Source organism: Notolepis coatsorum, assembly GCF_963971535.1.
Source record: "Notolepis coatsorum genome assembly, chromosome: 10".
Classification (NCBI taxonomy): Eukaryota; Metazoa; Chordata; class Actinopteri; order Aulopiformes; family Paralepididae; genus Notolepis; species Notolepis coatsorum.
Genome location: NC_140174.1, coordinates 75,388,893 through 75,402,873, shown reverse-complemented (window position 1 = coordinate 75,402,873; position 13,981 = coordinate 75,388,893). Strand labels below are relative to the sequence as shown.

General features: G+C 42.0%; 1 protein-coding gene across 3 annotated transcripts in view; it reads left to right on the top strand.

The window, feature by feature from the left end:
- The window catches only part of grnb (granulin b), an 83,042-nt gene that overhangs the window by 20,767 nt on the left and 48,294 nt on the right, over nt 1-13,981 (top strand). For all 3 annotated transcript variants that reach the window (XM_084323531.1, XM_084323532.1, XM_084323530.1), the window contains exons 5-10: nt 738-845; nt 3,308-3,446; nt 3,590-3,699; nt 4,667-4,796; nt 8,220-8,311; nt 8,459-8,588. In XM_084323531.1, the coding sequence (XP_084179657.1) occupies nt 738-845; nt 3,308-3,446; nt 3,590-3,699; nt 4,667-4,796; nt 8,220-8,311; nt 8,459-8,588 (709 nt within the window). The remainder of the gene's footprint in view (nt 1-737; nt 846-3,307; nt 3,447-3,589; nt 3,700-4,666; nt 4,797-8,219; nt 8,312-8,458; nt 8,589-13,981) is intronic.

The window sequence follows — 13,981 nt, the reverse complement described above, 5'->3', positions numbered from 1 at the left end:
CCTACATCTATGTTTCCGTTTTATTAGGTTTAATTGGCTCTTGAGCTCAAGGACAATGCAGTCCTATGACATCATCGAATGGCTTTGTCGGAGATAGTTGGACGATTTTATAGATGGTCATGTCCCTGTACGCATATTGCATGCTTTTCATTTACAGTACTGAAAAGTTACTCCATAGAATGTTCTTTCAACCATTTCAGGCAGTGTGTATAATATATCGAGTTTGAGAGCTTATAACCAAACACTCATTAAACAGAATAATAAAAAAGGAGACACTGAGACATTTTAGGAATTAATCTACTTTAAAGATCCCCTCCATTCAAAAACATGTTGTTCTTATGGTTAACTCTTGGAGCCATGCCTTTCACTATACAGATTGTTATTTGTGCAGAACTTGTCACCAGAGTGCACTTTTTCACATTCTTCCCCTGGAGAGGGAGAACTTTTCTGGACCCTGAAATCTGAGTTAAATATGTGGTAACTAGACACCCTTGGCTTCAGCATACACAGTAAGCTGAGTAGGTATTGACATTGTTGCCAAAACATATTTATAAAAATATTGCATTTTGTTAAGGGTTTAAAATACTAGAGGGGATATTTTAGATAATAACAATCTAAACGTGTAAATCAGTGCAAAATCCCTTTTTAACATCTTCCCTGAGATGGATTCAGGATTCTAACGCGTTCTACCACATGCTTCCCTGTCGTTGGTCTGCATGGTCTGTGGTGAACTGCAGGAGGGAGTGAAGGCCATTATTTGTCCTGATCAGGAGTCGGAGTGTCCGGAAGACACCACCTGCTGCCAGCTTCCTGACGGCTCCTGGGGCTGCTGCCCACTGCCCAAGGTACAGCACACACGGAAGACACACCAAGAGGACCATCAATAACGGACCTTAAAGGCCACATATTATGGAAAATGTGTTTTGCCTAGTCATTGTATGGATTTCTCAGTCTGAATGTTCTTTAGGCGCTGGGGGGAAATTACATAAGATACTCCTTGTCGTTTTACCAGGGTTTGAAGTCTTCACATTTACAGTATAAGCCTCAACAAGCTGTTAACATTTATTGCCCTTTGTGATGTCTGTCACTGACACTGACCTACCTGGGCTCCATCCTAGAGGCTAATCTTTCCTGTGACAAAATGGCATCCAATGTAATAAAAAAAGTCAACCAACGAACTCGATTCTTGTACCGGATCTCCACAAGAACACCCTGAAGACTGGCAGGAACACTCATACAAGGGTACTACGACTATGCTTGCACCTCATGGTACCAAAGCACCTCAAAGGCGCTAAAAACTAAATGACAAACATCTCAAAACAAACTGGTCAGACTACTGCTTGACCTTACTCCTAGAACCCACCTCACCCCTGCCCACTTTGACAACCTAGGATGGCTTAGAGTAGACGACAGAGTACAGCAACTTGCAATGGGCCTGGTCTACAAGATACACTACACGACCAAGGTACCCATGTACATGTCAAAATACTTCCCAAAGGTCAGTGAATACCACGATCACAACACCAGAGGGAGCTCCACAAATCTTGTTAAACCCAGATTCGGCTCAAACAAGGGACTAAACACGTTTTGCAATTATCAATGTGGAATGCCCTACCCAAAGCTGTAAAGGAATCACTACCCACTTTCAAAAACACCTACGGGAGACTGCAATTCGAAACTGGCCCATGTAAATGTCCTAACCCAACCCCTCCAATGTACAATAAATGACCAAGTATGGTTGTCAATATTCCAATGTACAGTTTTGCTTGTACAGTTGTACAGTGTTCCCCCCCACCCCCCCCCCCCCCCCCCCCCCACCCACCGAACCACCTCCAATGTACAGCCCCACCCACCCCACCTACCCAACCTCCCCCAATGTACAGTTTTTACGTCGGATGTATATACTCTTTTCTGGACTCTTTTTGTATCACAAACAGTACTGTATTTGCAAATCTGGTATGTCATAAATGTATAGATGTAGCAGTACTGTCTATCTGTATGTCATGTATGTCATTATATGTCCTGATGAATTGAAAATGGGGGACCCTGATGTAAACAAGACGAAAGTCTTTCTCTGGTCTGCATCCCCTTAACAATTGTGTGTATTGAGCTGTACTGTATTGTACCCATTCTGCAATCTGTTAATAAAGTTTTCAATCAATCAATCAATCAATCAATCACACGCAATTAACTCATTTTGATTAATCAAATAGCTGTGCTTTTTGGAGACAGGAACACTGCTTACCTACTGCCCAATTTGCTCTTGTGTGTGGTATAGCCAGGCATGGAAGGAAATCATTTATTTTAAATGTGGTGTTATTATTATTATTATTATTATTTAAAAGAATATATATAATAATAATTGATATTCTCCTTTGGTTCATTACAATTTACTCAAGCATAGTAAGAGACACAATATTTCTGACACTGATAATACATTCCCTGAGGAATTTTCTGAAAATATGGCTAGGGCTTAAGAGGTTACTAAAGATAAATTACTTTAATAAAGAAATATATTATTGCAGTCACTTTACTTTAACCTACCCTAACCTAATAACTTTAGTATGTTATTGTAGACACAATATTTCTTTAGTTGTGAGTCATTGCAGTGGCTTGTATGTATTCAACAAAGGATCTATTGTTCACATAAATGCCACTTACTGGCATGGTCACAAGATGGTGAATTACTGAAGGGTTTTTATACATCACCAAGTCAGGCCAAAAGGGGAGTTGTATCTTGAGCCTAGATATTAGGCATGTAAGTTAGATACACAATTAAGTGGCTGTTGTACACCTCTGAACTCCCTCATGTGCTGGGCATGGTAAGCCTGCCATCTGGGTTGTGGAAGTCGATTACTTTATTTGCCATGTTAATCAGCATTTTTCTATCCACATGTCCCTCCTGGGTTACCATATCCCTCCACACACACATACAGTAGACCACAACACATAGATATGTCTGTGTTGACCAAGTACGTTTATTTCTGTAGTCTTTGAAATACAAGTTGTAGGAAGTAGGAACTTTCAACGGCTATTATTACCTTCCATTTTGGAGAATATGATGAGGTTGTCACTTTAGTAGCCATATCAGGAAGCACAGAAATCCGATTGCTGACCACCAATCAGCAGTGGTGGACGATGACCACCAAAAGGTCAGCAGTGGAGATGAACCAGCCAGCTGTGGTAATATCGGCCGAGGTCCCAGGTTACTCGACTCTATTGAAAATGAATGGACTTCCAGTGACTGTTGATGAGTTGCTCCCTCTCTGCATACAGCCTGTCTGAAATTAATCCCATCTGTCTACAGGCGGTGTGCTGCGACGATAAACGCCACTGCTGCCCAGTGGGAACAAAGTGTGACACCGCTCACTCAAAATGTATGTCAGCCACAAGGTCCTTCCCCATGCTAGAGAAGTTGCCTGCCAGGAGGAGGAAGAATAAGCCTGGTAGGGTATTGGGCTGGGCAATGTATCCGTATTTATAATTTATTCTCTTAGTGTTATCATACACAGTTTAACTGTCATACAATAACGCTGTATGCTGATGATGCCACATTATTAATTATTGACTGTTCCTCCTGTGGCTGTAGCTGTTGGTGTAACATCCGTGACGTGTGCTGATGGGAAGAGCACGTGCCCAGATGGTAGTACCTGCTGTCTGTTGGTCAGCGGAGACTACGGCTGCTGCCTCTACCCTGAGGTACGTGCTCTCATGAGTGAAATAACAGGGACATTTAAATATTCTTCTTTACTGTATGTGCAGGAACCCCTCTGTATTCTGCAATTACCTGATGTTTTACATTAATGTATTGTCCAGCTCGACACCCCATCCCTACCCAAGGCCCTCTGGTGTTCACATACATCATTTGGGAGCCACTGCACAGTCACACATGTGACCTGCTCAGGCTCACTTAGCTGTATTTTGGAGTAGCTAATTTTACAGTAGGGCTGAACATTTTGATTTTGATCATGTCTGGGCCATCTTGAAAAAGCCAGTCCTTTTTGCAATTCTTGACAATCTATAAACAATGCAAACGTGTTTGCGCTGAACAGGTGGCCAAGAGCATGCAACGAGACGGTATAAATATGGAATATTAATGGTCTATTCCACTATAGCTGCTGTATATCCACGTGATTTGGTTTAGTTCTTATTTATATGTCCACTGTAATTTGAAGTGTTGGTGTAGTGCTTGTATTTATTTTCGGACATCACAATGCCTCTTGAGGCATGACTGTAAATTTAAAACGTAATTCTTTATCATACAAATATTGTCGTATTTATTATGATTATTTAGTTCCAAGGATGTCTGTAGAGTGTCGACCTGAACGCAATCACCATGATTCCTCCCAAATAAAGCCCTTAAGAACACTGCGCACACCAGTCTGTCCGACTTACGACTGCTCTTCAGCGCTCCTAAATCCTGCTCTTAGCTAAGAGCGAATCCCAAAATCGGACCGAAAAGGTCTTAAGTGGAGCTACGACAAAAAAAATCTCAACTTTTGTCTTAAGTCCACTGGTGAATGAGACCCATTGGCTGTTGTAGCAATCAAGCCTGTGACCTCACGGTTAAGGTCTAAACACAGGCCTCCCTGTGACCTTATGGTTATGATCTAAACAGCTGCAAATCACCATTCTTTGATATTTGACATGTTTGAATCTCAAATAGGCTGTATGCTGTAGTGACCAAGTCCACTGTTGCCCTGCCAACACCACCTGTGACGTGACACATGAGACTTGCAGGTCTGGAGAGACGCTGGTCCCAATGGTCAAGAAGGTCCCTGCTCTGCCCAAGGATGGTGAGGAGATTATTGGCTGTGTTATTATTAGAGTGCCTGTTGAAGCTACTTTTGAAATCATGTACTGTACCAGGATTAAGGTAAACACTGAGTTCAGTCAGTCAAAAATCCTTTTACAGTTTGTAAACAATAAGGAGGTACTGTATACTAGTATCTGCACGCATTTTGGCAGCAAAAACTATAGCGGACTGTAATAGATTATATTGCCATGCAACTGTCACTAACCACCAAAGATTAGGAACATTACCTTTTAATAAATGGAAATTGTCAAATGGTGACTGACTTCCAGATTCGTATGCAATCAGTGAGTGGGTGGAAGACATAATGAAGTGACCATATCAAAGTGAAAACAAAGTGATACCTTGATGCCAGAGGGGCTTAACCCTTTCACTACCAAATGGTTAACCCTTTCACTGCGACAATACAGAAGGTTAACCCTTTCACGGCCACACGACAAAGGATTAATACGTTCACAACCACACTACAGAAGGTTAACCCTTTCACTACCACACTACATACTGTTAACCGTCTGTAGTGTGGTAGTGAAAGGTTAACCTTCTGTAGTGTGGTAGTGAAAGGGTTAAGTAACTTTACAGATAAAATAGATATTACCTTCAGTTTAATATTTTGTCTCTTTTTTCATTAATTCAGTTTTGGTGAAGATATCTGCACTATGTTTTTGTTATTAGATAGCTCACGTTGAAAGGTGTAGAGGGAGGTGTAGTCTGACGTCACTTTAGTTTCCTGCGTGGTCCACCCGTATAGGGATTTATCATTGGGAAAATGTATTATCGGCTATTGTAATAATTCTGCCTCATGAACATTGACAAGCTTTCCATTTTTGCACAAAATGAGTTCCCTTCTATCACTAACATTATTGTTTAAGCATTTTTTGTTTAAATAAAATTGGTTGTAAGGTTGTTTAAAAAAATAAATAGAAACTACACTGGGCGGCTAAGTGGCGCAGTGGGCAAGGCGCTCGCCACTAACGCAGGAGATACTGCGTTCGAGCCCAGCTCTCTGCGTTGCTTCCGGCTTGGCTGGTCGTTCATACTAATACAATTGGCAGTATTAGGGGGTGGGAAAGCCGGTGGGTGGGGATCGGACGCTGTGGACAGCGACTCCTACAGGTCGGTTGGTGCGCCTGTACAGCAGAATCAGGAAGCAACGGGGGCAGCGTGAGCCTCCCACGCATTACTCCTCGCCACTGAGAGATTGCGCTGTACAGGTGAAAAGATGCGACAGCTGCCTCCTCGTGTACCGGAGGGGACATGTGATGCAAGGCTTGGTCCACATTGCAGCCGACCAGTGGGAGGCATGGTCTAACAACGTTCGAGACAGGGGAGGGTAGAATTGGATAATGGGGATGAAAATGGGGAGAAAAAGTAGATACAAAATGTTTTAAAAGAACTACACTTACCAGTAGAACGCCTGTCTCAGACCTGTGGTTACACTCTGGGGCAAAGCACTGCACCATGCCGGCTAGCAAGCTCGCTAGCTATTAACGTTACGTACAAAATAAGGCTCTCAATCAATAAAAATATTTAATCTGATTAATCGCATGATTGTCCATAGTTAACTCGCGATTAACTCATTCAGCGCCAATCACGAGAAAAGTCGGGTTAACTCACCATGCGTTGAGCGCCAATCACGAGAAAAGTCGGGTTTTAATCATTATTTCTTTTATTTGCTATATCCATTAATTTTTCATCCATCCAGCCTGATGTTATCATTGGAAATGGGTCTGAGCTCGCAAAGGGCAAATACCGCCGCCTAAGCCTTCCAGCCGGTATTGCACATAATTGAAATCCCTCCCCCTGGGCTGTGCATCGATCTAACAAGTCCGGTCCAGGTTTTCCTTCTCGGGCATGACTAACGTTTTAACACATGGATTTGGGACACTCGGAGCAGCGTGGATTATGCATTTTGGACATATAACGTTGAATCAATAAACGCGATCAATATTTGGAATGGCGATCAGGAATTGGATTAATCTTTTTGCAGTACATCAGAGACCAGGTAAGGACTCTATGTTACCAATCTTGGGTTGATCAGATGTTTCTTTCGCCACCGTGTGTGTGTGTGTCTGTGTCTGCCGGCCGTTGGCTGCAGCCAAGGCACGGAAAAGCGATTTTTCAGCCCTGCTTCTGTATCGTCCATGAGAACACATAATACCGATAATCTAGTGTTATTTTCAGAACGATTCATAAATCAAGCGACAAATGGCACGATTTATAAGGAAATACATTGAAGCGCGGTTTGCTTGAGTTTCTTGAGATTAGACCGAACGCTCTGGAAATATACTCATATTCATCACGGTATAAAATGGAAATGTATGTATGAAAAAATTATCTGTTTTGTGCATGTTGACTGGAAGAAACTCACTGACAATCGACGGGTGTATTAGATCCATAGCTATAATATTTCATATAGTTTTAGCACTTGCAAGTTTGGCTTTCTCCCCATTGAACAAAGCGATGGCGTTCTACCCAGAAGGTAAACGGCGACCCCTAGGCGCTGAATGAGTTAATGGCAAATTAATCGCATATTTTTTATCTGTTCTAAATCTACCTTAAACGGATATTTCTCAAGTTTTAATACTCTTATCAACATGAGAGTCAACAAATGCTTGCTTTATGCAGCCATTTAACACAAAAGGATGACTCTCATGCATTGCAAATTTGCATCAAATTCAAAACAGAGTGATGCACAAAATAACTTAAAAGAAAATAAAGGACTCACACCCCCGCCCCCCCCCCCCCCTCTCTCTCTCTTTCTCTCTCTCTCTCTCTCTCTCTCTCTCTCTCTCTCTCTCTCTCTCTCTCTCTCTCGTGGTTGTGGCTTTTAAAAATGGTGGTTGGCTTTAGAGATAGATGGTTATGATCATCAGAGCACTAGTGTTGGGTGAAACCGATACTAGCCACAGATTCAGGGTCAGTTACTTTTCCATTGTATGAATTGTTATGGTTATGGAATGTAAGGGAAATCTGATCCTAGGTCTGCAACTAAAGCCAGGAGTCTACGCTGTGCAGCGCCAAAGTGAAGTAGTTCCTCAGTGAACGAAAATGTAAACATTGTTATTTTGCTACTTTTACGATTGCAAATAGTTTCATATTGAGCTATAGATTGTGGATGAATACACACAGAAAGGTACACCATGCCAATGTTCATGCTTTATTTGTTTTAAACAAAATGATTTAGAAATGTGCAATTTCAAGTGAGGTGGACAACAATGACGTAACCACTACACCTCCCTATAGTAACAGATTTCTGCCCCTCAGTAGCTGGACGAACATTTCACTGTTACTGTCTTTGTCCCTGTCACAAGTAATGATCGACCATTTCACTGTTACTGTCTTTGTCCTTCACACAAGTAATGATCGCTTGACTCCTTTTTGTTTTTCTGTCATCTCGCCCGGTCAGTGGTCTGTCCAGACAAGACGTCGTTGTGTCCTGATGACACCACGTGCTGCCAGACGGCCAGCGGCGACTACGGCTGCTGCCCCATGCCCAATGTGAGTAGCCAGTTCAGGGATCTGCTAATACCCCTCTTTTTCCACTACTACACAGACCTCCCTGTGACCTTATGGTTATGATCTAAACAGCTGCTATATCAGCAAATGTCTGTTATTTGATATTTGCCACATTTGAATCCCAAACAGGCTGTATGCTGTAGTGACCATGTCCACTGTTGCCCTGCCAACACCACCTGTGACGTGGAGCATGAGATGTGCAGTTCTGGAGAGACGCAGGTCCCAATGGTCAAGAAGGTCCCTGCTCTGCCCAATGATGGTGAGGAGATTCTTATTGAATCGTATGCTGAAACCTGGCCTGTTAAAGCTACTTTTGAAGTTATGTACCAGGATTTAGGTCAATTCACTTTGAGTTCAGTCGGACCAAAATCTTTTTACAGTTTGTAAACAATAATATATTAGCATATTTGTATCTGCATGCATTTTGGCAGCAAGATAATTGAAAGCTATGGTGGAAAGAGATGCTGAGGTGAGAGATATTTTCTGTGTGTTGCTTGTGCGTGACTGTGTGTGTTCCACTTAAACCCTTTTCGGACATGCACTCGGGACAATGCGCAGAAGATTGGGTGCATGCATTGCCTGGAGTTGCCTTTTCGGACATGTAGCACATACAGAAATACTGTGAGGGGTGGTGCCTAGGTAGAGTGAGGGCATGACGCAGAAAGCCTACCTCCTCCGCCTGTGTGTGGAAGATCATCATTTTAAATATTTATTTAACCTCTTAAGCCCGAGCGGTCCGGTATCACGCCATAAATCCATCTCTACAGAATGTATGAATTAATGTTGTGTTTATTTTATTTTTTCAAATATAGCCAAGAGTAAATACCCTAACCCTGTCAAAACAGCAGTCAAAGTGTATATTTTCAGCACTACGTTTGTTTACCAATGATTTTAAGTGTTATTAGTGAAATATGAGTTTATAGAAATCTCAGCCCATCAAGTCGGAAAAAGGCACATATTTGACGCGAGGACATGGTGCAACCTAACTTGAGTGTAGTCTGTAGCGACTAACCTGATGTCCTGGTAGGCCCTCGGCTGGGTGCGGGAAATCCTCGTCTTTGACACGCAATTATAATAAACGTAATGTCCAGTCTGTGTCACTTGCCTTTGGGTGAAGTTCCCATTTAATTGAAATATTTAACGTAATACATGGTTGCTGAGCCAAACAATAGTTTATAGAAAATGATATTAATAATGGTGAAAACAAGCGAGGGGTACGTGCGGTAAAAACTGTGAGACCTCTCCCGTCACCCATACCTTGATTGCAATAGCCTACACCTGTGCCTTTATTCAAAACCCATGCGCTCCGCGCTGCCACCCAGTGATGAACTTAACAAACTACAAACTTAACACAAAAACAATCGAATAGCTCCTACATAGTCTTTTGAGAGAAGAGACCCAGGGCTTTCGAATAAAAAAAGAATACACTTCCCAGCTCACGCCAGCCCCTGTCAATCAAAAGCAAGCTTTTTTCGTTCTCTTTTTTTCGGGATCATATCTCACGGTTGGAACAAACCTGAACGCTATTGCCATAAAATAGAATGCAGTTAGTTTCTCTACCTTTCTGTGAACATCTAGCAACAAACAGCATTGCAATCTGATGCAAGATGGCGGAGTAATTTACATTATAAAAAAGTAACTGTACACTACTTACAGTAGATTTCATTCACAGTTTTTGCTGCCCTGTCAGGGGCGCCTGGTGGTACTAAATGCAGATTGAACTCTGCCATTGGAGAGGGGAGATTTGGCCCGATCCATAGATGTGTGACTTGGCCATAATAAGGTCATTTATAAGCCTGATATTCTATATTCTATAATCATATTTCAAATTGCATGTGTCCGGATGGCAGAATTCAGTACTGCATCTACAAAACCTCCTGTTAATCATCTGCCCTTTATTAATTTGCTTAGATCTTTTGTACACGTGATCTCAAGAAGGTGCTGAATTAGAAATTTTTCATGTCTGGTCAATTTTAGCATGGTGTTATTCACAGACAAAAATGAAAAAAGAAAAGGACATTTCTTTTTTATATTCTCCTTTTGGTTCATTACAATTTACTCAAGCCTAGTAACAGACACAATATTTATGACACTGGGAATACATTCCCTGAGATCCATACATGTCCCTAGATACCAGGAACATGCAAATGGACCTTGTAGAAGTGGAGCAATCTTCCATTTACTTAGGTATGTATTTTTAGGCGAATCTTCTGAAAATATGGCATGTAACATCTCCAAGTCCAGAACTACTTTAACCTATAATTGCTAATCTTATAAACTCGTGTGGGTGAATAATTAATTGAAACCTAATTGGTATTAGCTTGTAAATTCATCATTATTTCTATTAATTTTACATACCTACTCTGGAAATAATTGTTTTCGGGTAGACCAGTGAAAGCGAGCTGATAGGTGTGTGCGTGTGTGTGTGTGTGCGTGTGTATTCTACTTTGTACAGGACCAGTTTAGCCTATAATTGCTAATATTACAAACTCTTGTGGGTGAATAATTAATTTAATCCTAATATATGTAATTTATAATAAGCCAATTATCCATAAATGATGCCTCCACCTTTTAAACAGCCCTCATTGTATTCATTGAGATGCTGAATGAACAGAAGTGCATTTACAACAACATAATGAGCTGGTGCACAAATGTAATGGATAAACAAGAGGACCAATTAAGGTAGTGACCTCAGGAAAATGCTAATTCTTTTAGGTATTATATTTTAAATTTCGCTCCCCTTGGTAATTTAGTTTGATGCCCCTGCCTTAGGGTGTCAAATCCACTGGCAAGAAGCCATCAAAAGTATTGAAGTATATAATATCAAGATTACATACAAACTCACATGCACACTATATGCATACGGTATACTCACTAGACAAATCATGCTAGCAAAGTGGCTTCATCTTCATTCATATATCTCTATACATTAGCTGAGGCAAAACTTCTGTTTTCAAAATGCACGCATATCTTTGATGTTGTTGACAAAGAAAAAGGTCTATGAATCAAAACTCGGAGCAGTTATTCTCAGGCCCTGTCCACACGAGCGCTGGATTTAATATAACCATGATTGTATGTGCGCAGTTGCACTGTTCGGCCACACACAACCGGGGATTTGCTACACTGCAACCGCGGTCTTGAAAACCGGAGCCCAGGGTGAAGTTTTGCGGTTTTGCAGTTGCGTGTGGGCATAGCAACCGAGGTTATTCCCAGTGTTTACAGCAGAGCTGTCGCAATTATTTCCCATGTTCACGGCAGACTGTCGAACAATAGCAAGTTAGCAACCGAGTGTGGGGTAGAGAGATTAGAGCAGCGCCAGCTACACCAGTGTTTACAGCAGAGCTGTCCCAAGTAGCGTTATATGAAAATGATTGTAACAAACTTTTGTTCGAAACGTATCGTCTGTGTTGAAGAGTGTTGTGATCGACTGATGTCTGTTGTCGCATTCCTGACCTGATGCTCAGAGTAAACATGTAGCTGCGGCTAAACTAAACTTGTGTGTTGTCAAGTTATTGTTATAAGGAACCCAGTCCAGACTGCATCCCCTTAACAATTGTTTGTATTGAGCCGTATTGTATTGTACCCATTCTGCAATGTGTTAAATAACGTTTGCATCCATTCATAGCGGTAACGTTACCACATTATGTTAGCATTTAAGCTATATACTATACATAGATATAGCCATTCACATTAGCATGTAGCTAACAACACCGGCGGTCTTTTGTGAGACTAAACTATCCGCTCTTGGTGGTAAATTGTGTTGCTGAGTTGGTTTTGTTTCATCAACAAATGAGAGGCAGAACACACAGTGAATGTATCCGTTTGTTTATTGCACTTTTATTGCAGTTTCTTTCTTTGCTGAAAAATATATCCTCCGTTGGCAAAATGACATTTAAAGATGGCGGCTAAACAGGAAGTGTAGTGAGCGTTCAACCTTTTCTGATTGGTTGAAATGGCCTTCATGTCTGAACAACATCGCCGCCTACTGTTTTGGCATTGTACTACATGTATCGGTTGCTGGTTTTTCGAGTAGGGTCGAGCTGCAGCCTCGGAGCCTCGGTCCAGATTGGTACTTCCGCCCTGCCACAGGACTATTAGTCCTGTGACAGGGCTATGCGCTGATTGGCGGAAAGTACGGAAGTATCTCGAAGTACGTCTGACGTCTCTCGAATTACGTCTGACGTTTCTCTACGTTTAGCGAACATTAAACGTTGTATTCATAAAATAATATAAAATCAGCAGCATGGGGAGGGCCGGGGGGAGGGGAGGTACAGGTAGTAGAAGACATAGAGGTACAGGTCACATAATTATAGTACAGTGGAGAAGTAAAAATAGAATAAAAAGGCAGTGTAAACAATATACAATATTATTAACTCTAATAATAACACGCCTCGCGGGCTTCATTATAATACGAGAGCCGTGGGTCTGCATTGTATAGAGCGGATCCCCCGGCCGTATTCAAGCGCTGGAGCGCTTTGCGATGGATCAAACTGTATTAATAATAGTAGTTGGCTAGTTGCGCGCTTCTGGCCACCTCCCGCAGTGCGCGCATACACACATACTGTCTGTAGCTATACAGTACGTGCAAAATTAATTGTCAAGAGCCAATCGCACAGGTTGCCTCATCTCATCTGGCTCTGCAAATAGATCTAGAGTCTGAATATCATATATAGCCTGCTGATGATCTCTCTCTCTCTCTCTCTCGAGTCAAATCCATTCTGAGAACGGAATGCAGTGCCCGCGACGAGGGTCTTGATTGATTGATTGATTGATTGATTGATTGATTGAAAATTGTATTAACAGATCATGCTGGACCTACAATGCTCCTGTGTTGTAACCCAACCCCCTCCAATGTACAGTAAATGACCAAGTATGGTTGTCAATATTCCAATGTACAGTTTTGCTTGTACAGTTGTACAGTGTCCCCCCCCCCACCCACCCCTCCTACCCGCCCCCCCCCCCCCCCCCCCCCCCCAACCACCTCCAATGTACAGTCCCCCCCCCCCCCCCACCTATACCCAACCTCCTCCAATGTACAGTTTCTACGTCAAATGTATATACTCTCTTTTCTGGACTCTTATTATATTATATATATTATAGTCTCCCGTAGGAGTTTTTGAAAGTGGGTAGTGATTCCTTTACAGCTTTGGGTAGGGCATTCCACATTGATAATTGCAAAACGTGTTTAGTCCCTTGTTTGAGCCGAATCTGGGTTTAACAAGATTTGTGGAGCTCCCTCTGGTGTTGTGATCGTGGTATTCACTGACCTTTGGGAAGTATTTTGACATGTACATGGGTACCTTGGTCGCGTAGTGTATCTTGTAGACCAGGCCCATTGCAAGTTGCTGTACTCGGTCGTCTACTCTAAGCCATCCTAGGTTGTCAAAGTGGGCAGGGGTGAGGTGGGTTCTAGGAGTCAGGTCAAGTAGTAGTCTGACTAGCTTGTTTTGAGATGTTTGTAATTTGTTTTTTAGTGCCTTTGAGGTGCTTTGGTACCATGAGGTGCAAGCATAGTCGTAGTACCCTTGAATGAGTGCTCCTGCTAGAGTCTTCAGGGTATTCTTGTTTACCAGAGAGGAGATCCGGTACAAGAATCGCGTTCGTTGGTTGACTTTTTTTATTACATTGGATGCCATTTTGTCACAGGAAAGA